Raw genomic sequence first — 25,876 nt, 5'->3', positions numbered from 1 at the left:
GCTGAACTGTGACCTGAATGTCTCTCCGCGCCACTGCGCATTGATAAAGACCGCAAGACAAGTCTTGCATGGGCACCGGGAGACACCGAGGCCAGATTTTTACTGCATCGTCATGTGATTTCTGGTTGTTTCGCTTTCAGTGCCAAAGATAATTTTGGTTTGTCGCCACAGCTACTTAAGTTGCGGATTTGATTTTCGGGTGATTAAACACAACACAAACATTTCGTGGCAACAAATGTTGATCTGGAAGAAACAAAAAACCCCCAATGTTGATCTGTATCTCCTCAATAGACCGTAACTCCAAGTCTATTAAATGTCAGTCCGTCTCAACACACTTTGAAACCCTCAAAGAAACTATTTCTCAAGCCCAGAGCTTTGTGTGTTGGTGACATTGATTGTCCGGCAGCACTTCACTGGAATGTTTCGAAGAAAATCAGAAATCACAACACGGTCTGCAGCTTCATTTTGGGGGTGATCTGTAGGGAACCATGGAAAAGGTTCTTTTTGAATACTGACCCACAGAATGTATAAATCTACAGTTTTCAACTTGTCCTTACAAAACTTCAGTCTGTTCCTCGTATGAGTCACGGAGGATCAGTCACCCTTTAAACAATCAGTCCATCTCCAACTGCCCTTCCTCTATAATCCTCCGGCAGTCTTTTAATACCTGGAGCCATTTAAATGGCTCATGAATACATTGAAGGAAGTATAGTCTCAGTCCCGGGAGATGAAAGACAAACAGTTCAAGGTGACCCTTCCTCATTTTGCCTTTCTTCTTCCGCTTCCATCTCGTGAGAGGCTCTCAGCGCAAAGTGGTGCAGGATTTCCTTGATGGTACCCTGTTGAATCTGTCTTATTGGTAAATTAGATTACCTGCAGTCGGCTTCGCACAGTCAGCTTGGATTTAATCTCCCTTTCTTCCCCATTACCTCTGACTGTGGAAGAGACTGTCTCCCCGAGATGTGGCGCGATTGAATAAAGGAGATGACAGCCTCCGTCTGGTACGTTCCCATCAGCCAGGGTTCAGACGGAGGTTTGACTTGCTTGACGTCTGTAATGTTTAAAAGGAAATTGTCCCTTTGATCACTTCAATCACTTGCTGAGCTCAGGGCACACCGATATCACTCCGGCTTCTCAGGTACGCCGTTGAGCTGAGCGATATTGAACCGCGTGAGGCGCAGGAGAGGAGGAATGGGTTTCTTTTTTTACCCCCTTTAAACTCTTCCTCCTGGCTCCGCTACAAGTCTTCTTTTGATACTTTTGTTTAAGATAAAGTTGTTTTTCTTGATATAAAACGTGTTTTGGTGCGCTTTGTGTCTGGGGGGCTGTTCAAGAATTATGTCTTTCATTTTGGAACTGAAGACATGGTCGTGTATCAGAAATCTGACTTTTATGTTGGTTTTCTTCAAGGCGAGCCCCAAGAATGTTGTGTGACACGCTAAAAAGTACTAATGTGTGATATATGTAGCGAGGTTAGGCTAATACAGTCCATTCATACATTCTCCTCCAAAGCCAGTTAGAAAGTCAGACAAAGGTTTGTTTCTAGATGTGGAGGTTTGTTTCTGGTCAAACGGAGATCTTGCAGACAAAACGTATAGAGCTTAACTAGAAAATGTTCAAAGTATAAGCATTGTTTCTCAGAAAAGTTTGACATTTGAGCCTTGACACTGACTGTTTCTCCAACAAAGTGACAGTGGAGGTTGATTCCAATAAGCAGAATCCTGGTCGCTACAAGTTCTTCTACTTTTAGAAACTCAAAGATGCTTAAATAAGCAACATCTTGGGTTGTTAACAGCTTTTGTATCTTGAGAGACTTTAAAGTCCTTGGAACAACCAATAATTGGCCTTTATAGCCCATTATGCAATCTCACTTTTCCATAGTGTAATAAGATATTTAATTCATTATGGGAATACGCTTTTGCCAATAATGAACAAACATAACCGAGGTAGCGTTTTTTTTAAAAGCTTTTCTCAATGGAATGACTGCCGCCAATAATGTAATACATATATTGGCAGAATTTTCTTGAAAATAAAACTCTTATTTGCAGGTTTTGTGCAGTTTGCCCGTGAATAATAGTAACAGTAGGATGGGATAGTCGTCATGTTAATTCATTAAGGATACATACTCTGCAACACTATCAATCAGGATTGTAACAAAAAGGATTTTTACAGTTGTATTAAACTATTGGCTTCATTGCATTCGGAATGACCGACATCATGACGCTGAAGGCACTAATGCCATTGGTTGTTCCCATCCTGTTACCAGGAATACAGTGCAGATGCTTCCTGTCAGCTCTCTAATTCAAACAATTAAATCAAATGGACATTTTCAAAGAGGAATAGTGACGCCCTGGTGAAGAATTAAATAGTAAAGTCCAGAAGTTACAAATACATGGGCATTGACTTATTTTAACCAAATTCAAGATATGCTGAAGATTAAATATAAGAATGATTATAAATCCTCTTGAGGCGTAAAACTAAACTTTGAGAATGATTCACACACACACACACACACATTCTGAACTCCGGCAGTGGGAAGCCAGAATAACTCATTAAAAACAAGTGAACTCCACAAGCCCTTCTGTGCTAACCCCACTTCTGTGTGTTCACATTACTGTTTACCACAAAACTGTAATACGTATTTGAGTTCAGATTACAGTTGTATATTCCAGTAGTAATTTAATTTTTGGGGGGATCAGAAATAAAACTTCATATTTTGATGTTCTTTCTAATCAGTGATAAGAATTACTGTTGTTGGGGAGAATTGGAGGCTCTTCTGCTTTTGTTGGGATTTCTCTCCAAGCATGTAAACGCCACAACGACAAGGACCCCGAGCATGTTTATGTTTAAGACCTGTTCTTCTTGTGCTATAATACTTGACTGTCCAATCACGTATTCCTGAGCAATCACGTAGAGATTCAGCTTCACGTCATACAACCTGCGGACCAAACTTCATGCCGCAGCCTAAAGTTGATTAGTTTGGTGTCATACAGTGCGGCGAGCAGGGAACTTATCAGATAGTTAAAGTCACGCAGTCTGTAGGAACCTTTGAAGATACTGACTCTGAATTCCTTCCCAAGGGGGTCAGGGGCTCCCGTGCTGTGGAGTCATTTGACAAGCCTGAAACGACGACTCTGAACCGTTAACATGGGAGATTTGTGCAGACAAGGAACAAACACAGTGTTTCATTTAGAGTATAGAACTGCTGCTTGAATTCACTGCAAAATTTCTCCAGACAGAGGTGTGAATGAGAAACACTTCAAGCAGTCCTGTTGGGACTGTGAGACGAGCCAATAACCAGTGTGAGGTTTACCAGATTAATGGACTGGACCAAAGAATTGAGTTGAGTAAAAAATCTAATAAAAAATCACTTAGTCATGGCCGCTCCACTCTAACAAGGTCCTTATCATTTTTCTACGTCTCCATCATTGGATTGCTGCTTTGCGTTGACTGGTGTGAACAACACGCTACATTTAACTATCAACGCCTCAAGGAGCGTCGTGCTCGCAGACAGACGGGCGTCTGGAAGCCATGAGTGTTATACAAACACTTTTAATGATTTCCTCCAGAATCCGTCATGTGGAAGTCTTCCATTTCGACAGTCAGGTTTCCACACGTCGTCTTCCACCGTCAGCAGCGTTCCACCCCCACAGTCCTGCAGCGTCGTCCCCCCCAGTCGCTCTCGACGGGCCTCTTATTGATCTCTCATTGTCTCTTTCTGATGGAAATGGATCTGTTTGTTCCCCCACGGGTGTCCCCCGGCTCGTCGCCGGCCCTGCCGGCTGCCACTCATTCAGCCCATCACAATGAGATTTTTTGCAGATATGGCGCTTCAGTGAAACGGCTGAACCGGGATAGAACAGGACGGGGGGAGGGTGGGGGTGTAACAGTGTGAGGATGCCTCTCGGATTCAGATCAATATAGAACACGCCAGCAACTCGGCACCCGTTTCTCCCCAAAACAAACCCTTGAAAGGACCTCTGATGCTGTGAAGGCCCCTCCATACATCCTCCACACGACTGTATCCACACTCCACTCTGAGCTAACTCCCAGGTGAGTTCCGTAATGTAACGACCCAGAAAATATCTCCACTTCTTGTCACGGCAACGACATTTTTTATGTTTCACACCAGGAGTTCTGAGACATCTGGATCTTTATTTCCTCTTAAACCGTGATTGTTCAGACGGGAGATGGAGGATCTCTCTGTAAAGTCCACGCCACGCCACAGAGGGGTCCAAGCAGTCGACCGCGAGGAGAACAAATTTGAGACGGACCGTATGCAGGGACCTGAAGACAACCTCCACTGCCTTGGAGATTTTCAGAACAACCTCCGAGGAGGAGGAAAGCTTAAATACAGCCATCATATATCCTGCTGTTGTAGTCCAGTTAATGTGAATTGAGTTCTATTCTGCATGATGTAACTCAGCTCGGAAATGTACAAAAAAGTGTTGCTGGCATCGATTTCTCAGATTTGAATAACCTTTATTGTCCTCACAGTAACACAGTACAAACGCCATGAATCCCGACTTATTAAAATATACACCAAAGTGATCATTTGTACAAACATGTAACATATTAGTTTCTGGACATTGTTCTATAAACCGACTTGTTTATTCAAAGCCATTGAGTTTTAGCATCTTTAAATAGATGTTCAGTCACTGTAGAATTTTTATACTAATTAAAATAAAGAGTAATATATTTTCATGCATATTTAATTTTTTTTTTTTTACTACATGGTAACTCTTACTGTAGATATTTCCATGTATAACGCTATATATTTTTTATTTATTTATTTATTGAATCTTGGAGAAGGGGCAGGATTAGATACCCCTTCAGGCATGTAAGTTAGATATAGGATCTATCTATGTACATTTGTAACTGTGTGTAGCTGTTTTCCTCAACCTATTTTCATAAAATACACCTTTAATGATTTATATTATCATCAAAAGGTTCATATAAGAAAAATAAATGAAGAATTAAAAATCTAATTCATATGTATGTGCGAGTGTTTGCGTTAAGAATGTAAAGAACACATTCATCTCTTATAACAATTCCTACTGGTGTCACAAGTTGTTTGTGAGTTTTAATAAAACTCAGAGCTTTTTTTTTAACCTTTAATAGTTCGTTGAAGTGTTAAATGAAAGCAATATTGGTGCAAAACATGCAAAATCAAAATAGCAATGTGTGAAAAAAACTAGGCATTATTCCAAATTATAAAAAAACAACAACTTTAACATCTTGCCTTTTGATGCTCTACGGATCATTAATATCCAGATCTGTGCTTTTAAAATATTTACTTGCGTCTCCATATTTTACATTTCCTTTTCTTACAACTGCCTCGTGTGATCTGGTGAGTCCGAGAGGGTCTGATCTCGTATTTATGCCCTGTTAAGGTCCATTATGTATTAAACATGAATTTTATTCATAAGCTTCTAAACTGTATGATGAATACATTACAGTTATTTAAAAAGTATGCAAACACACTTTACATTTTTCACTCATCCAGTCAACGGTTGCTTTACACGTGTTTTGCATGACCAAAGGTTCTGTGATGTTCGGTGCTGCTCGAGTCTGTGCAGATCCACTGGTTTCAATATGTTGAGCCTCGTACTGTAAATTGTGTCTCGTATTGTTTTTATGGAAACTTTTGGAAGTAAGACTTTGTCTGCACGGTGATATGGCAGAGGGATGAATCAATATTTTGCCAATCGATTTTAAACGGTGTCATTTGAATTTCTTAGTATGAAATTGAACTTTGTACTGAGAAACTGGTTGTGTGCCAAGACTCTCCTCATATAAAGAAACAGTAGCTATACTGTTAAAAAGAAAAAAAAATTCAGACCTTTTCTGAGGGTTTTAAGGTCAAACTGTATAAGTGAATCACAGCTTGTGAACTTTTCCAGTTCCACCGCTGAAAGCACTGCATGGAGCTGAATTACAACTTGTTCAGCTGCAGAGAGAAAAAGGCTCTGCAGTGTCTTAACCCTTTCATTGACTTTTTGTCTGGAGCATCTATTATTGCTGATGTACGTACAAATGCACAGTGTGTACAATATCTGTTAATGTGTGTTCAGCAGCGTTCAGTGCTGTGCTTTTAAAGACAATGGCATTGTCTTTAAAGTTTATTTCCGTTGAATAAAGGAGGAGGAAAAAAACCTGAACTGAAATCTCCTTTTACAACTTAAAGGCATCGTGACATTTATCAAATGTCAAAAGGTTTTCAGTCCATCTCTCTTGATGGTGAAGAAGCATTGTGGGAAAAAAAACATACATGCAGAGATAGAACATGCAAACTGCACAAAAAGGTGTTTACCGCGACACAGCATGGGGCCTTTCAGACTGTTTTCGTTTCACGCAGGTGATTGACACTCGTTGTGGTTCCGTCTGCGCAGGTGAATACATGGATAGGCAGTTCTGCCGCGACGCCATCCTCCCGATGCCCGCCATCTGCGAGGTGCCCTGCCCCAAAGACTGCGCCCTGAGCCCCTGGACCCCCTGGACCCTCTGCTCACACACATGCTCAGGGAAGAACACCGAGGGCAAGCAGACCAGGGCGCGATCCATCCTGGCCTACAACGCCGGTGAAGGTGAGTGTGTCCTGCACCGGACGGTCAACGGTACCAACCCCAGCTCTCCACGGCTCTCGCACCGCGGCCAGATCTCATTGACCTCCCACTTCCAAGTGAAATCAGTAATTCTGTGTGTTCCTCGACAGCTACTGCTAAGATGGTGGCTTGGATCACTGTGATGCAGGGTAAGATGATGTTGGGAGGATGAGAATCTGCAGAATTTGTTCACATCCAAATGATCATGTTGTACAACGTTCAAGCCGATCACTCCGGTTCTGCCTTCACCTCTCTTCAAGGTCCTGCTCTGCTGCCACTGGTCCGTCCGATCTTCGGTACATTCAGTTGATGTTCTTAGAGCAGAGAGTGATGCACATAGTATCCACGTGTTTTAGCTAGAAGCTAGTAGGAGTGCGGTTGTACGTGATCGCTTCCTGTCAGTCTGCTGACCCAGCAGAATCCCGGTATTGTCAGTAGTTTAGTAGAAATCCCTCTTGCACCCTCAGTAGCCCTGAGTCTTCCTGAGCAATAAGTGTCTCAAGCCCCTGGTGAGTTGTTATGTGGATACCTTAAAGCCTCCACACAGATGCAGGCATTGAGCCATTTATCAAGGTCACACTCATTGTTGCTTCACACACTCCTGTTGAATGAAAACTCATGCTATTTGTTTAGATATGGTCCAACCATGGACGACCTGTTCTTCGATTACGGCGGATCAGCCTTTTTTTGGACTGGTGCCCGGCTACTGCTGAGGTTAAGGATTAGGTTGAAGTTGTTCTATTTGTTGGTCTCAACATCTTAAAGGCATTTCTTGAAATTCTTAATGACTCATGAACTGGTACTGACTTGGTGGCTGCTAATGTGATCCCAAGTGGTCTGGTTGACGCTGTTTTTCTGGGACCTCGAGAGACGTATTTCAAATAAGATTCTTGGTGGCCAAATTTCCCAGGGGTCCTTGAGGGGATTCCTCCCAAAGGACAACTAATTTGGGAAGCCAAATTAGGGATGCACAATGATATCGGCACATCATCGGTATCTGCCGATAAACCCCTAAAAATGAAACATCAGCAAGCCAACACTTTAACCCGCAGCAACCACATGAAGCAACTTTAACCTGTAACAACCACATGAAGCAACTTTAACCTGCAGCAACCACATGAAGCAACTTTAACCTGCAGCAACCACATGAAGCAACTTTAACCTGTAACAACCACATGAAGCAACTTTGACCTGCAGCAGCCATGCTGCTGCTTCTTGCTAGCCATGTTTAGGCTGGTTTAACATGTTGAAGGTCTGAGACTAAAACACAGCTCATGCTGAATCTGAATACATGGTTCAAAATGCTAAATGCTAACCTCCAGAGTACTGCAGGGAGATGAGAGCGTCCAACTTCAGCAGACTTTGAAATCTGACTTGTTGAAGTTTGTGATGAAAATACTGTTTATAAGTACAGTCTTTAAGATTCTTGACAATTAATTTTGCTCATCTCATACTCTTCACTTAAGTTTTTGTGCTGCATTCTGATTTTGTGTTTGGACACATTCACTTGACTTACATTGAATATTTATGCCCTTATGCTGAAGGCATCCAGTTTCACAGGCCAGCTGGTTGTCTTTGCACAATATTGAACATTTTTATCAGCACGAGGCTGCTGTGTCCACTTCTACTCCCCTGGAAACTCATGTCTTGTGTGCAAACTGAAACTAATGGAGCTGGTTTGGAACTGGCATCAAGCAGCAGAATCAAAACCAAATGGAAACGGCAAAGGATGGGTACGAACACGAACTGAACTCCCAGTAAACTGCGGCGACGACAGCGAAGCGAGGACTTGCAGGTCAAAGTTCAAGCCGCCAAGCTGCCAATCACAGTGTGAGAACACCACCAAACCTTGTTATGAGTGAAAATGGTCGGCTGCACAGATGGTTGTCATCTCGCTTGGCAGCAGATCTGAATCTGATCTCTCTCTTCCCCCATCATCACTTTAACAGCTCGTGTTTCCTGACTCCTGGACCACGGTTTGTGTCCTGCTGTTTTTTGGCACATTCACAACACTGTGGCGTCGATGCTGGAATGAGGAGACACGAACACTGTAAACAAATCCGTCTCCACTGTCAGGTATTTTTGAAGAAGGGCCTCCCGTCCTGCCCCATAACCTGTATAATCAATTCTAGTCAGTATATGTTGTCAACAAAGGTTTGGCTCGAATTAATCATACGAGATGCAAATCAACATAGCCATGGTTTAAAAACACAAAACATTCTTTCAGTCATGACATAAAAGAGACAGAAATGAGCTTGCTAGTTAGCAAACAACCAAAATACCTCACACACTCATGCTGAATAAATTCAATCTGGCCCAAAACAATGACACTGAAAATGATCAGAAATGACATGTTCAGCAAATGTTTCAATTGAACCTAATGAGATTATCAGATAGAAAATCTCCCTAAGACGTGGACATGAATTGCTGATAGCGGCAAGATGCTCCAGTGAAAGCTACGAAAGTCGCATTCGCGTCACTGTGAGGGTCAAAGAGATGAAGAAACGTGGGATCGGATGCTCCACCAGTCCAATCAGGTCTGTGGCTTCAGACTGCTCGTGAAGCATTAGCTGTTTAATCACATTGACGTGTGAACAAAGTGGCCAGTGATGTTGGGGAAGGTTAATTATTCAGGTCGAGAAAAAACTTGTAAACCGTCACCGGGAAGATTACTGCTTCGCATCCACGTGAAGCCACAAAGCAGAGGAAGCAGTTTACAGGGAAGCGGCGCGTTCTCTCTGTCGTCGTGTGGATTGTTCTGGTATATGCAGGGCCTAAATTGTTGGCGCTGAAATATTTATCAGCCGCCTATTTAATTAGATCGTGCAGCAAAGAGCCGCGCGCCCTTCGGGGTGCTAATGAGCTTGAAGGCCTGATGAATGTGTGTGCCCTGGACGCAATTCAATAACACCTTTTATAAATGAGGCGATGAAGGACGTTAACCCTTTGTGCTGGTTGTATTTCCCAAGGTGACGGCGGCTGCTAGCGACAGGCTGCTATGGTGGAAAGTGTGACATGACACCCTCTCTGGGGTCTAGAGGCTCCAGGCTCAACTTCATTTCTAAGGCACTTTAAAAAAAACTATTGAACCAAAGTGTTCTAATAAATGACATAAGTGACTCAACAAATACACCAAAAACGCAGACAAAGACAAAGAGCACATAGAAATGTTGAAGTCGACCCCCGCTCATAGACTCGTATATAACTCTATGCCGTATAGGTCTATGCTCCCGTTCATTGGCCAGTCAATCAATCTCTGTTTACCTGACCACTTCTTTCTTCTTTTGACTGCCATTGGAAACAGGTGAAAGTTTTTATTTTTAAATGGCTTCTCTGATGTGTGAAACAACTTGAATAGCTGAAACGAGCCACACAGCTTAAATGGCTCAACATGTGGGAAAAGGCTCAAGCTGATAGAATTCTGTTATATTGGTGAAAATGGATTTAATTATAGTTTTTGTTGTTCCAAAAAGCTGCCGACTCCTGGTGTCGCCCTCTGAGTCGCTTCGTCCAGCGACTCCTCGTGTTTTCCTCTTCTCACTTTGGTTTTCATGATTTTCCAGCTCTCCACGAGAGATTAAAGCCCATTTGTCGGAGACGGTAAATCTATACTGCGACCAAACATAGTAACAGCATAGTAATAACATGGCTTTACATGGTTTTTATCTTTAAAAGTAGGTTTTAATTCTGAGGGATTGAAATGTAATCTTCTCTTTAGTTTATAGAGTGTCTATCTTTAGCACGCGTTTCTCTACATTCCACTTTTAAATCCGTCATCAAATGTTTGCTTTTAGCATTTGTATTAAACTTTCTCTTCACGATCGTGGTTTTCTGAAGCCGCTTCTCTTTTCTTGGTCCAGTCAAGCTGTTTATTTTTCACTTCCTGCCCAGTTATTCCCACTGCTCGCCGCAGTCCCACAGGACAGCAGGTGTTTAGAATTTTCTTTTTTTTATAATCACTTTGCTGCCCACAAGTTGAACAATCCAATATTGTTTGAAAATCGTGAAGACAGAGACCCCGTTTGTTTAATTATTTATTCACATCGACAGAAAGCGAAACTTATGATGCCGCTCACAAAGAACCGTTTATGCAATGAATAAAGACAATTTGTGTGAATTATACAGTCCAGTTACTCCCACTGCTCCTTCAGTCTCTTTGCTAATGCTAATGTCCATCAATGTTCCTGCTACGGAGCCCAGATTAATACAAACATAGGCAGTGCGTGTTCAGTCTGCTTCATAGCGTATTGTATCTCATTTTACTGCACAATATAAAAAAAGCTGACTATATATATGAAAAGATGTATCGTTATTTCTGTTTTTGCAGGTTTTTTTTTTCATTATTATTCATATTTGAGTAATTTTTGAAGGTATTTTATCTTTTTTTGGGAAGGGGGGGGTTCCAGCCATTCTGGCTTTTTAAGCAGGTATTTTATTTGGCGGGTTATAGCCTGGGAATTGGAACATTTTTGAAAGTCAGTGTGGAATGCAAACAGAATAAAACTTTTGATTTGATTTGAAGTCAAATCATATTGTTCCTGTAAAGTATGGCTTTACTGGGACTGGGATTTAGTTGCTCCGTCAACTGAAGCATTGTCAAACTGATGGTCTGTTCCAAAAAGAGAAATATAGAGCACTTTGCAATGGTTGAAGGCACTGAAGTGTTCAAATCCATGGCTTCTGTGTCTCCTATGGTGAGGTGACCTCGGTTTAGTGACCAACAAGTATACCTGCAGTGAATCTCCAATAACGTCAGAAATTCCACGACAACAGATATGCGCCAAACAACCGAGACGAGGCAAGATGTTGCACAGTGATGAACTGTAACATCGGCATGGAAACCAAACGGGCTCACAGAGTGGAACCGGGAGAGGAACGTTCGTCTTTCAGGAGGGATCTGAAATCAGGCTGAAGTCCAGCTGTGTCTCTCTATTCAACCGTAAACAGACTCCACTGTGTTGAGAAGAGGATTCTGTGGAGGAACCCGATGGCCAGTCGTAGTGGTTTGTTATAACGCTGCTTTTCCATCGTTCCGCAGGCGGAATCCAGTGTCCCAACATCAGCGCTCTGCAGGAGGTGAGGAACTGCAACTACCATCCCTGCACCGTGTACCACTGGCAGACCGGCGCCTGGGGCCAGTGCATAGAGGACTCCTCGCTCCCGGCCGGCAACTCGTCGGCGGGCCGAGTGCGTGGCGACGACGTCTCGTGCTCGGTGGGGATGCAGACCCGCAAAGTCATCTGTGTCCGGGTCAACGTGGGCCAGGTCCCTCCCAAGAAGTAAGCTTTCCACTGGTTCCTCTGGCGTGGATGTGGAGTTTCAACGACGAATCTGAATCCTTGAATCTTCACAGTTTGGGTTTGGCGCCTGATGGTTGGTTCTGTTGGCGTTGCAGGAAATTCTTATTAATTAACTCATGTGGATTGATGACATTTTACATACTTCTGGTTGAAGCTAGATCTGGTTCCAGATTGGTGTTTTAACCTTGTGTGATTCACATCGGTTGATGTTTTTTTTTCCGACTGATTCCAATTTCTGCTGAACAATGATTCTCAATCTGATTGAATCCAAAAAGAATCGGTGAAAGAGATGACTTGAGGTGTACACAAGGTAAAATTTGGTCTTTCAATGCAACTTCTCGTTGAACAGTGAAATGTCATCGTCAGCCCAACCTGGACCAGACGATTGTTCCTGCTCCTGGAGCTCCTGCACAGTGTTGTTCATTACACTGGTATGCAGAGCTGCAAGGCGATCACGTCTGTCCAGACGGACACCTCGGAGTCACACGTCGCCTCCAAACACTTCTTTTCTTTTAGAGTTTCCCGTCTTGTGTTAGATTGATTTCAAAAGTGAAAATAGCTGAGGCGACAGGTTCTTCAAGGCTCATCTCCACAGGACTGCGCCCGCATTTCAGCAGCATCTGGAATCCAATAAAAGTTGTTAATGTCATATTTTAGGGATAATCACACAGGGATACCTTTAATATGGGCTGGATTTGACTCTATGTTTTGAGAATTATTTTTTTGTCTCTACAAAATGTCTCAATTAAACATTTTGACTCATCAACAGAGGAATTTATCACAAAGAACCTCCTCGTAGATATGAGAAATAGTCGCATGAAGCTCGTGGGCTCATTGATATTTAGTCCGGCTATTAAAACGCTCCGTCCTGGTCAGTATCACGTCATGTTGGATGTTTTATCCACATTAGATACCAGAAACTGAACTAATTCACTGTTTACAAACTGTCAGCAAGCCTAATAAATGTGTCACATCGTGGATGAGGTTGCACATAATCGAGGCTCCTCTAGAAACACGCCACGACATTTTGCTAAATCATCAGACCATTATGAAATATCTATACGTTGCTACTGAACATGGTTAATAAAAGCAATAAAAGCACCGAGCGTTTTCCACTTAATTGATCGGGAGCCCGCAGAAGTAAACCTTCTTTAAATCCACGCGGCGTTTATTGGCTCCGATTCCACTCTCGCTCACGTCGACTAACTTCATTAACCGTGCTGACTAATCCATTGATCAGCTGAAGCGACCGCGGGCCTTTGTTTGGCTTGCAGACGTTGTTTGCGCACCGTTGAGCCGTTTAGTCTCCTGGTTTAGCTCGTTGTTCTGGCGGAGGTGTGAGCTGGCGGCTGGCGGGCCGCGGGCCAACTGTTTTTAAGCATCTGGATCCTTCTCTCTCTCTCCGCTCGGCTCCCTCGGGGCAGCTGCTGGGAACATGAATTATCTATTTATTTATTCAACAGAACGGGAGCATTATTCTGCCAGCAAATCAGCGCCGCCCCGGTGGAAACCCTCCCACCCCCACCAGCCCCCATGCTGCGTATGGAAATTAATCTCACTTTTTATTCCTGCGCTTCCTCCTAAATCTGCCGTTGCGGGCAGAGCCCTGGGACACGCCGGCACATCAGGGCCCGGGAAGGCGCCGTGGTTTCTACAGCGTAAACCAGTCGAGAGTCCAGGACGTGGCAGGAGGAAATGTATTCCAATGATCGCTTAAATGAAACGTGTGTCAGAATATTGATTGAGGGGCCAGTTTGTAGACGTCTGTACTGTATAATGACATGACGCCGCCGCCTCCAGAGGGGGAACACGCTTGTTAATTTAAACACGTCCTCTTTTGTTTGTTACGGAGGGTTTTTCTTTAGTTTATATAACACGTTAATTAGTGATATCGCAGTGCGAATTCAGAGCAGGGCTCTTTGTGTGAGTCGACTTTACAAAGAGACTCTTACTCTTTTATAAGGAAGACATTTCGTGGTGAGAAATGCTCTTTCGACAACAAATCATCCACCTCTTTGTAGTGACAGTGTGAGATCTGGCTCCATTTAAGGATTTACTGAAAACAAACTGTCACGAAAATGAATGTTTAAAGTTAAAATATTCATTCACATTATTCCCTCATTTCATGAATTCTGTCCTGTTTGTGTTTGTCGTCTGCAGATAGTTTAGTTTGTTTATTCTAATGATTGAGTCTGACATCAGTCATTCAGTTTAGTTGTTGGTTGTATTGACTTTGTGTTAAGTAATAATTTGATGACGTGACGAGTATCAGTTAAGAATCTAGTGTAGTTTTATGTTAAAAGTGATTTCCCAATTCAAGTTATTCCAGTGAGTCTAAATGCCCCGATAAATATTAAAATGCTCATTTGAAATCACTTGAACTTGAAGACATGTTGTGTTATTGATGTTTGATGTGACTCTCTGGATCACACCATCAATGTTTGATTTGACGAAAGTGAAAGAGATTCCAGTTAATTGATTTTACAGCCCGATTCCTTTATTTTGCTATTTTACATTAAAGTTATCAACCGTTTTTTTAACTGTTTCGCCTCCGCAAGTGACGTTCGGCTCAGATTCAGCGTCAGACATTGGAGAGAGACTGAGCGTGTCCACGATGTCCTTTCAGATGTCCGGAGAGCCTCCGCCCGGACACCGTCAGGCCCTGTTTGCTGCCGTGCAGGAGAGACTGCATCGTGACGCCGTACAGCGACTGGAGCGCCTGTCCCTCCACCTGTCAGCCAGGTACCTCAGTTATCAATTCACTTCATTTCACAACAAAAGTCTCTTTTATGAAATTGTCATCGTTTTTCAAAATTCCAATTTGTTTTGAGACAAATTCAATGTACATTTTTATCGATATACACATACCTCTTAATACTGGAATTAAAGGAACTGCGTATTAATACGTATTTATTGTTATTTATATTAGTACATATAAATAAACACATCCCTCTTTGCTTCCACGTCCAGCCCTCTCCTGAGACGCTCAACTCCCGCTGCACAATTAGACAAAATAGGCTTTAATAGAAAACCTGGAGCGGTCGGTATGGTGGGCGTGTCCAGCTCTGCTAAAATAATCGCATTGATTCACATTGTCACAGATTCTTCGCCAAACCAATAATCCAGAAACAACGCGACACTACAAGCAGAACAAATCCTTTAATCGCGCCATTATGTCGCGTCTTGACGCGGCGTCCTGTTTCCAGCTCCCCCGATGGAAGAGTGGATAATCCATCATCACCACATCGCTGGTGATTCCATCCTTCTGTATTGTTTCACTACACACACACACACACACACACACAGAAATAATGGAAGTCTTTTGCATCAGAAACCCTCCTCCTCTTCTGGCTCCACACCCACTGCCCTTTTCCATTTCTGAGGCTATTGCTCATTACGTTGGAGCCGCTCAGCATTCAGTAAACAATTAGGATCCTCGGTAAACGATCTTCCAGCAGGACTCAAAAGAGCCGCGATCTGATATCACGGGTCTCAGTTCGGATGAGGATTTCCTGTAAAGCCAGTCCTCCACCACCTCTGGGTGTGTATTGGATTCCACTGTGGAGATAATGGGGGGGAGCTTTTCTCGACCTCGCCTGATTGCATTAGCCTGAAACTTGAAGTGGTGACTTGCAGCCGGGCGGGAGCAAATAGATTCAGCGAGACGGAGGGAAGGCTGGCCCGGCTCCCGACTGGTTTCCGCCGTTGGATTGTTTTGTGTAACTAGTCTGGAGTGCATTTACATGAATAAACAAAAACGCTGTGCCAGTTTATCGGTTCATCTTTGTGAATGTGACGTTTGATTCCTTCCCTCAGGTGGCAGCAGTAAGAAGAAGCAGTACAGGAAACGTACGGTCATTCAGTTCCCGGCCAATGGGGGGCAAGATTGTCCCGAGGTGTTGAACCAGGAGAGAGAGTGCGAAGCTCCGTCTGTGTGTAAAGGCTTCAGGTAACTGCGAACACACACACACACACACACACACACACACACACACACACACACACATACACACACACACACACTGATCACAGTCACATTACTGCTTAGTAAAAACACACATTTAAGATTGACAGATGTAAGTTACAGTAGATTAAAGGTCATCCAAGTCCTTCGTTTCTACAGTTTATATCTATAAAGTTTATAGACGTTATTTGATTTCACACACAAGAAATGACCCTCAGGACTCTTTACACAGCGGCAATTTCAAGTGAAGCCACAAGATCTTTGTATTTTTGTTATGTCTTGGGTGTCTGTGTACATCGGTGCTTGGAGCTCCTGGAAATGCACGTTTTTAGAAAATCAACATGGAACTTTTGTTAAATGGCTTCGATTCCATTGTTGTGTAAACAGGCAAATATAACACTTTCAAAAAACACTCAGGCTTCGTTTCTGTGTCGATGATGCAAACGCTGCTGCTGCACATGCTCATCGTGGCTGTAGTAAATAGTTCTGCACATGCTCAGTAGCTGTCCAATCAGAAGTTTCTTCCATGGTGTCATGACTCCCACTCCCCTTTTATTTTGACAGTCACCGTAATAATAATCCAACTTGGTCGTCTGTCCACAAGAATGTCTGTGTCCTCCCGTCATATTGTATTTATCGTGTATTTTTTCATAAAAAAACAACCAACAGCGCCGACTCATGGCCGGGCATAGTAACTACATCGTTTCCACGTTAACGGGCATCGTTTTCCCAGAACGTTGCCGTAGTAGTGATTAAAACTGGACCTGTGTTTTGTTTTGTTTTTTCCCCTGCAGGTGGAAAACTCACAAGTGGAGACGCTGTCAGCTGGTCCCTTTGTCCGTCCGGCAGGACAGTCCAGGAGCTCAGGAGACCTGCGGTCCGGGTCTCCAGGTTCGAGGTGAGAAGGTCCAGACTCAGACAACACAAACTTACACGATGCAAGTCATTAAGTGTATTTTGGAAGGGAAAAAAAAGGCTGACGAACTTGAGCAAGATCTCATAACAGGAATGACAACAGAAGCAACTTATCCGTCTGGAAAAGACTGGAATTCCTCCAGAAAACACAAACTGCGACCCCACTTGGAGAATCCTTGGCCCACAATCACACATCCACGTTCTTGTTTTCCATAAAAACACAGAGACATTCACGATATAATTGTACCTTTTCTCCATAATTTCAGGCTGTACTCCCCCGCTTCAACTAAAATCTAATGTCTACATGCAGGATATCAGCAAAGTTATATATTTAAAAAAAACAAAACAAAAAACAACCTTTGAAACCAGATAGCTCAAATAGTTTCGTGGTTAAGTTTGTTTTATCATCAAGAAATGTCCAACAGTAACAAGACAGGTTTTATAGATTTCTATTATTGGAGTGTTTACATTAACTCCAGTCTAAAGTTCTCAAAGACATTTATGTAAGTGTTACTCATACTGTTTGTACATTTATTCACATCGCCATTAACCCTGATGTTAATTTCATTAGGGTAAATGTCATCAATTAGTTTCAAGGAACATTTGAATTATTGGATACGTTGCATTGTTCCAGTTTATTACCTTTTGATTACAAGGAACGCTTCATTTGCAGTGTTTAATTATTTACAGGGTAGATTCTGTTGATCAAACTATAACAATTAATGGGTAAATACATGAAGTGATGTGTCAATTTTATAAATCATGGGGAAACATTATAACCAAGAGGTACGTCTTTGCCAAATAATATTGCCCACTGGTCAGATTAGTAGTGTTGATTTGCAGTTTACTGATGTTTTCATCGACTCAAACCCACATTTTCATTGAAACCAATAAAAACAAAGTTCCAAAACAGTGACGTCTTGCTAAACTTCTTGAATATAACAGTTTTGTTATTTGTGTTTTTTTATTAAAAGTAGTCACAATACATAATGGTGGCTGCAGCTTATTGTGAAGCTTTTTTCCTGACACAATAATAAGTAATCCTCACGCAGAGCAGCAGCTTTGAAAGCTAGATATTAAAAAATCTGACTGCTCTCTCACGAGATGTCTTCCCACTGTGACCGAGTCCGAGTGCAGGTTGTTCACACACACACACACACACACACACACACACACACACACACACACACACACACACACACACACACACACACACACACACACACACACACACGCACACACACTCCTGCCGAAGTCTCTGAGATCGAATCCATTATCGGATTCCGATGACGAGCATCCGGCTCCTTCATCTTATGCAGCCTGTTGTCATTATGTACCATTACCTGTAACAGTATCCTCTGGTCTGCAGAGACAATTCAATACAAGCCTTTTACAATTCACCCACTCACTCAATACAGCCTGCAGAGGTCCTTTAGCCACTTTATAGCCCTCGCCTGTACCGTTTCCAGGAGATATTCTTGCGCGTGCACAATAAAGGTTTGAGAGACAGAAAGGGAGATGATGTTGGATTTCATATCATCACAAGTAGCTTCTTCAGTATGATAGAGATTGATGCTGCTCTTTTATCATTTAGCCTGCCATTAGTGGTTAATAGTCTATTTAGGGAACTGTTGAGTATGAAGACCATTTCTCAGGCGTGTTACCTTCATTTACCATCAGTATAGTGGGACCGTATGCTAAAATGTGTACATTAATGCAGGAATTTGAAAAGGCTGAACACATTGTCGCGTTTCAGTTTACAATATAAGGCAAGAAAATACCCTAAATTTAAGTTTTATAGCTTCATGTAAAGTCTATGCCATTTAGCTCGTCATTATCCCGACACCAGCCAGTCCAGATCTACAGCTTTATCATGGATTAAATCCAGAGGTTCTGTGTTTTCTGTGCCTGATCACCTGGAGCGATTTTAGCTGAAGGTATGAAATGTGTCAAGATTTATGAATTGTGTATCATGAACTGTGATATAACCACAGGGACGACGCCTCGTCCTCATCACTTCTGTCCTTTAGCCATTTTTTCTGTAGAATTCAGGATGTGTATAATTCATACCAAAGCGACGACGGGTAGCGGCTCGTCCTCCTCCACAGCCTCAACAAACTACTGCAACTTGTTCAACTTGTAGAGGAATCGTTTTCAAGGTTCGATGGACGAGAAGGGTTTTTATTCCAAGAGTTGAATGTGCTCATTAAATGTAAAAACATCGGAAGTTTTATATATTTTTTTATTTTTTTATTTTTTATTTATTAGTTTATTTGGTAGGGACAGTGCATATTAATGAACATCTGTAAAACAGTGGAAATATGCCAGATTATAGAAAAAATGCTAATTTCCATCTGTTGTCCCTAGGCAGGTGACACAAAATACACGAAACATAAAATAAAAAATACATTTACAATTAAAAAAAAATACATTTACAAACATTACATACTGTATATTAAAGCAGGCAGTTAAAAGTGTTCACAGACTCGGCTTTTTTTCATCCACAATTTAAGGTGCAGTTTAAAGGTTGACAGTGTGGTACATTCTCTTATCGTGAGCGAAAGACTAAGAACTTGCATTTCGGTAGGTGACGCAGTGTATTAACGTGTTATTGTGAAGGCTGGCAGGTTTCCCGTCCCGTATCGATGAGCTACTCACAAGCTATTACCACAGAAGCGACGCCGCCTCCTTCGTGAACCTCAACCTCTGCCTGTGTCCTGCAGCGGTGTCGTGTCGGAAGCAGGACGGCGGGCAGGCGGACGTCGAAGCCTGTCTGAAGTTTGCGAGCGCCATGCCGCCCCTCACCCAGCCGTGTCAGCTGCCCTGCCAGGAAGACTGTCAGCTCAGCAGCTGGTCCAAGTTCTCCTCCTGCACAGCCGACTGCGTGGGCGTCCGGACCCGCAAGAGGACGCTCGTGGGTGGGTGGCGATCTATGTCGGCTTCGGGGGGGGGGGGGGGGGGGGGACGTTTGGTGACCTGGAGGGTGAAGAGGAGAGTAGGACCCATTTGTCCTGTTGTTTTTTTTCCTCACAGGGAAGAGTAAAAAACGCGACCAGTGTAAAAACACCCAGGCGTATCCGCTGAGCGAGACGCAGTACTGCCCCTGCAACAAGTACAACGCCCAGCCCGTGGGGAACTGGTCGGACTGCATCCTGCCTGAGGGCGGCCGCCTGGAGGGCCAGCTGGGCATGAAGGTGCAAGGCGACGTCAAGGAGTGCGGCCAGGGGCACCGCTACCAGGCCATGGTGTGCTACAACCAGGACAACCGCATCGTGGAGACGTCGCGCTGCAACAGCCACGGTGAGTTGAGGTCCCGAAGGAGAGCGAGCCCTAGACCCCCCCCCCCCCCCACGACCCCCTCGCCCCAGTTAGGTCCGGTGAAAACTTTCTTCAAGAGGCGCTTTATGTCAAGTCACAAGTAACCCTGTTCCCGGTGGGGGGTTTGTGGTTTCACCTCTTAGAGATGCTTGCCTCGTGTCCGGCTATTCGCTCTAACCAAAACCCTCCCCGTCAACTCGCCGACGCTTTACGGCAAAAACATCTGATCCCGCAAAGGGAAGACAGTCGTATTCTGAATCTGGTGTCATTCCTCTGCTGCCTCTCTCTTCCTGACAGAGCTGGCTGATGGATTCACAAGCCATCCGACGTGTGACAAAGGTGTGAAATATTGTGTTTGTGACAATTAGATTTCCCTCAATACTCCATGTGTTTCTGAGTGAACCTGTGAATCTGAGGTCTCTGAGAAGCTTCAGGCTTTGGTCTGTTGTAGATACTTTTCCAGTGATAAGACTGTGATCTTGATCAAAACCCCCCCAGGATGTTAAGCCCAACTTACTGAAGCCATAGATACTTGTTTTTAATGAAGCCTGACATGAACCATTGACACAGATTGCATTCATTTCTTCAGAAAAGTCATTTTAGGAAGGTCTGTTTCCTAAAACGCTGTTTTCACAACCCCTTTGTCGTACCTGGACTGAACTTAGTTTGAACTATTTATTGTGTTTTCCCTAAGAAAACGTTTTTTCAGACGTAAGTATGTCTTTAAACAGGGAAAACATTTGTGAAGAAAAGGATTTGAGTTTATATCTATAGAGTTGCAGGAAAGAGCAAGACATAAGGGCTGATGATCACTTTATAAAATGAAGCTTTTTACATTTCTCACTATTTCACCTGCAGTCCACTCCTTCATTTGAAAGTATTCGGGAGAAGAAAGTTACAGTAAAGATAACTCTGCTTGTCAGACGGTAAAAAATATTCAGGAATTCTTCAGAGATGCTGATCAATTTAGAAGTGTTGTTGTTGTTGTTGGTCTCAAATTCCCCTAAAATGCAACGTGACTCCACAACTTGGGTGGAAAAACCAAATGCGAGGAGAGAAATGTCTCAGTTCTCAGTTTGTCAGGCATCTTGAGCTGCTTCAGAAAACTGGAAATAGCCGTAGGGTGCATGTAGATACAAAAACAAGGCTGAAGCCTTCAGCAAACGCGCCACTCCACTTCAATACACCAGTGGCTGGAATTAAGGAGACGTGTGGAGACAATCAGGGGGAGGCGCAGAGATATGAAGGCAGAGTGACTCAGTATCTCAGCTTGTGAACCAGGAGCTCTTCCTCTCAGCAAGGCCTTCACCTCATTTACGATCTTGTCCTGTGTGCTTTGCGTACGCAGGCGCACATTCGCACCGAGTGAAAGTAACTAATTAATACTCATAGAGTGGTGGGAGGACGCCAGAGTCTCAGGTAGAGGTAGAACACGTAAACTCCACACCTACAGCATCGCAAAGCCTTTGAATCAGATCAAGGACTTGTTCATATTGTGTATCTTGCAAGACATTCTGACTCTCATCTGTGGCCTTGTATACACCACAGCGCCCTACACTGTAGTACGGCGAAGCGTTCCCTGACTCTGTTGTGTAATTCCACCGCAGAGAGTACGTTAAAATGTAGGCAGGGTTGTGAACGCTGCGTAACGACGCAGGTGTATGATGTCGTCGTCACTATGTGACAGTGAAGGAGGACAAGAGGAACATATTAGTTGAACTGCAGGTCAGGAGGCGGCGCTGCAGCCGTAACAAACATGGCCGCCTCGCGGGGTAGCGTGACTCCTCCTCTGTCCATGTGTGTGTGTGTGTGTGTGTGTGTGTGTGTGTGTGTGTGTGTGTGTGTGTGTGTGTGTGTGTGTGTGTGTGTGTGTGTTTGTGTGGCTTCATTACAAAAACAAGCAACAGCGCCACCCCGTGGCCTGGAATCCTCACTATATCCTTTTAAGTGTCTCTGCCGTTGCCGTGTAAATGCGAAAACATTTTCTGAAATGAACAACGCCTGGTCACTTGGTCCTGGAAGTGGAGCCGAGGAGCACGTCTCCCGGTGTGACTTGTTGGTGCTTAATGCTGAGTCCTTGCTACCCGACGCTGTAGCGCCTCTGCAGTCCTGGAATTTAAAAACTGTTCCAGTCGTACCAGGAGGACTTGCATCGGATCAGGCGGGTGGCTGTAATAATCCACTTCTACATAAGGACTTCTAAGAGGACATATTTTCCAACAGGAGACTCCCCCCCCCCCCCCATCGTGGTCTCGGTGGAGGTTTGCTACACGAAAAGGATGAGTTTCAGTAACTCCACTCACCCAAACACGGGAAACATCTTCCTATAACAAAGTGCAAATCTATAAAGCTCATCCTCCCAGGCTGGTCACATTCCAACCGCCAATCAAACAGTGTAAACTCAATAGTCAATCAGAGGAGTTTGTGCCGCCTGCAGCGTCAATCTGAGAGTTCACTTCTTCGTGGCGAGGCGTGTATCAACACCGTATATATTATAGCTCAAGGAGAACAGGGAATTAGGAATCACAGCGCTGTCCTATTCTGCTTCGCGGCTCCGGGAAAATACAGAAAACATGAAAGCGCTCGGGGGGGGGGGGGGGGGGGGGGGGGGAGCATGTCTGTTTGCTCATTGAGAAACTCGTCTCGCTGTGGCTCAAAGCTCTCCACACACCGCCGGGCCGTTTGATGGCAACCAGCCGGAGCTGTAATAAGACATTTGGCTCAGAGTCGCTGCTGCTGCTCGCTCTGTTTTTCCTGATTGGCTCTGCCAGAGAGTATTTCAGTCTGAGCGTAATGAGGAAAGTGCAGAGATCTGCAGTCAGAAATCAGCAAGCCTTGGTTTGTTTATGGGCGGAGACGGAAGTACGAACTTCAATCCGGAGTTTCAGGGACAATTGTTTCCCGCTGGAAGGTTTCTGATGCAGAGGAAACTCACTTGTTACAGATCATCCATATGCATGATCCAGTGATTTGCTTATATTAATTTTGAGAAGTAATTCAAAACCTCATTTTAAAGTACCGGTACTGACATCAATTTGCCCGAAAACACTTTTATACAGGGTCATCAAGATGGAACAGCCTTTTTTTTTTTCTTCAAACTTTTATTTATAGAACATTTTGAACAATATGGACAGTGTGAAATATAACAGTGTAAAAAAAAAAAAAAAAAAAACTGAAGTAAACAGTCACATCTGAATGTCAACCACGACAAAAGCGGTAGCCGGCGGGTGCAATGACAATGTTTGTGCCTATGAGAGCATAGAAACAAACAGGCTGCAGAAAAAGAAAACGCTGCAAAAAGAAAACGCATCAAACCTGGAAAGGCACTGCAAAAGGTAACATGTGCATGTAGAAAGGCTGCACTAAAGGAAAACAAATGCCAAAATGCCCGTGGCCCTCCCGATGTGCAGTTTTGTTATTTTTCCATTTGAAGCTCCTTCATGTTTTTAATGCCGGTATTTTTTGTACCGTGGTCCATCGTACATTGTCTCCAGTCTGGTCACCGTTACTCCGTCAATATATTTAAACAACACGTTTATCAGAACTGCTACAAGCTTCACAACCCCAAAAGCATCCTGTTTTATTTGTTTCTATGTCAAAAAGCTGCAGCTTCTTGAAAGGTTTCTGTGGAGTTAAACTATGGAGATTTACCAAATATCAAACTTAATCAGTTTTTAAAAAAAGGATATAAAGAGGTGATTGAGACCAGATTCAGGTTCTGGTGCTGGATGAGCTGTCCATCAATTGAAATGAGGAAAAAGGTATTTTTTTGACGTAAGAATGAAGTTAATGACAAAGACGTAAAGGGGTTGATTACATACATTTACACGTCTTCCTAATCTATTTTCAACATGTAAATCCAGATTAGCACTGAAGTCGTCTCTCCTGCATTTGATTATTCATCGAAAAAGTTTTTCCTTTGTTCTGTTTGCTTTGTTTCTTTTTTTCACATATTCAAAATGTATCAATCGATCTTTTCCAGAAAAGGCACATGGCAAGTGTGAGGCACAGCTGTCGAAAGACAGAAAGCAGCTCTTATTCGCTTTTTAGTGAGTTTTATTTCAGCAAATTCCCAACAACCAGGATATAGTATAGCACTGCTTCAGTTTCTAGTTTTGTTCTCTACATTTAAGGCCAGTCTACGACGTTGCTCCAGAGCATTTCTAAGGGCACATGTCATCTATCATCTGTCTTGTGTCCACGGGATTTGGCCACATAAACACAATAAAGTCCAGCTTCACACTGAATTGCTCTCAGTGAGAGCTCTGAGGTGTGTCGTGTGTTTGAGCTTTGTGAGACGGAGGCTTGTCCTTTCATCAGGTTGATTTAAAGACTTCAACCTGGAATTGATTTCAGTGCGTCTTGTCGTGTACTGATGCCGTTGTTTGTCCAGGCTACATCGAGGAGGCCTGCATCATCCCCTGTCCGTCCGACTGCAAACTGAGCGAATGGTCCAACTGGTCGCGATGCAGCAAGTCGTGTGGCAGCGGGGTCAAAGTCCGCTCCAAGTGGCTCAGAGAGAAGCCCTACAATGGAGGGCGGCCGTGTCCAAAGCTGGACCACGTCAACCAGGTGAGGATGTTGTGACTTTCGCCTTTCGCGTCTCGCCTCGTTTGGCGGGATTTCTAATGCTTTCTGTTGTTTTCTCTCTTTCAAACGCGGCTGATCCACAGGCTCAGGTGAGTCCACGCTTTGTCCTCTGCTTTTTTTCCTTTCTTTCCGCTGTTTGGTCGGAGTGCCGCTGCGTTCAGACTTCTGACGGTAACTGTGCCGTCTCCGTCAGGTGTACGAGGTGGTGCCCTGCCTCAGCGACTGCGGACAGTACGTGTGGGTGGCCGAGCCCTGGAGCGTGTGGAAGGTCAGCAACGTGGACCTCAAGGACAACTGTGGCGAGGGAGTCCAGACCAGAAAAGTCCGGTAAGACGGGCTCCGGCGGGTCAGCGCAGCCTGAACCATGAGTTCACGGTCGACACGGACGATCCGGTGAAAACACCTGAGACTGACACGACTCCTCTGTGAGCAGGTGTATGCTGAACACCATCGACGGGCCGTCGGAGCAGGTGGAGGACTACCTGTGTGATCCAGAAGAGATGCCTCTCGGGGCCCGCAACAGCCGGCTGCCCTGTCCGGAGGACTGTGTGTTGTCGGACTGGGGCACCTGGAGCCCCTGTCCTCTGGTAAGAAGGACCAGCAGCTTGTCTTTCACCTCAATACTGCTTCACTCCTTTGTGTTCAGACTCGTAAGGTACCTAAATGTATATATATATATATATATATATATAACTGCTCTAGTTTCTCCTGCAGCTGTAGCTAAGTGTTGTTATTGTTTCTAAGAAGCTCCTCTGCCTCTCAGCCTTGCAGTGAGAACGGCACCCGGGAGAGGACGGCTTTCCCCCTCCGCCAGCCCGGAGACGAGAAGCAGTGTCCTCCGACTGGAGAGACGGAACCCTGCAAACTCAACAGCAACTGCTTCCACTACTCCTACAACATCACCGGTGAGGCGCTGTAGTAAACGGTTCTTCTGCACATGCTCAGTAGCCGGCCGATCAGACAAATGGCGGCTTCAGGGTGTCAAGTCTCCCAGTCCGTGTTCTCCTGGTACTTGGGAGTTGACGTGCTGGTGGGCACCTGCTTTCCTGCAGGGATGGTGAGAACGCCAATATTAAACATACACGGTTTTACCCGACTGCTCTCTGGTGCAGTTCGGGACCCTGAAGGTCGTTTTCCGTCTGGTGACCTGTGTTTGCACGCCCACCAAATGTTTTAAGAGTCCC

At 44.0% G+C, this 25,876-nt stretch overlaps 1 protein-coding gene across 1 annotated transcript in view; it reads left to right on the top strand.

Moving 5' to 3' along the window:
* LOC308144616 (thrombospondin type-1 domain-containing protein 7A-like) overlaps positions 1-25,876 on the top strand; it is a gene marked incomplete at both ends in the record, with an annotated part of 134,624 nt that overhangs the window by 90,148 nt on the left and 18,600 nt on the right. The window contains 11 exons of the mRNA XM_080515779.1: positions 6,393-6,587; positions 11,644-11,884; positions 14,532-14,647; positions 15,722-15,854; positions 16,664-16,767; positions 19,508-19,702; positions 19,818-20,084; positions 24,496-24,674; positions 24,886-25,019; positions 25,126-25,279; positions 25,456-25,597. Of these exons, the coding sequence (XP_080371905.1) occupies positions 6,393-6,587; positions 11,644-11,884; positions 14,532-14,647; positions 15,722-15,854; positions 16,664-16,767; positions 19,508-19,702; positions 19,818-20,084; positions 24,496-24,674; positions 24,886-25,019; positions 25,126-25,279; positions 25,456-25,597 (1,860 nt within the window). The remainder of the gene's footprint in view (positions 1-6,392; positions 6,588-11,643; positions 11,885-14,531; positions 14,648-15,721; positions 15,855-16,663; positions 16,768-19,507; positions 19,703-19,817; positions 20,085-24,495; positions 24,675-24,885; positions 25,020-25,125; positions 25,280-25,455; positions 25,598-25,876) is intronic.

Source organism: Blennius ocellaris (genome assembly GCF_963422515.1).
Source record: "Blennius ocellaris genome assembly, chromosome: 20".
Classification (NCBI taxonomy): domain Eukaryota; kingdom Metazoa; phylum Chordata; class Actinopteri; order Blenniiformes; family Blenniidae; genus Blennius; species Blennius ocellaris.
Note: the sequence above shows the minus strand (reverse complement) of the source record. Positions and strands in the feature narration are given on the sequence as shown.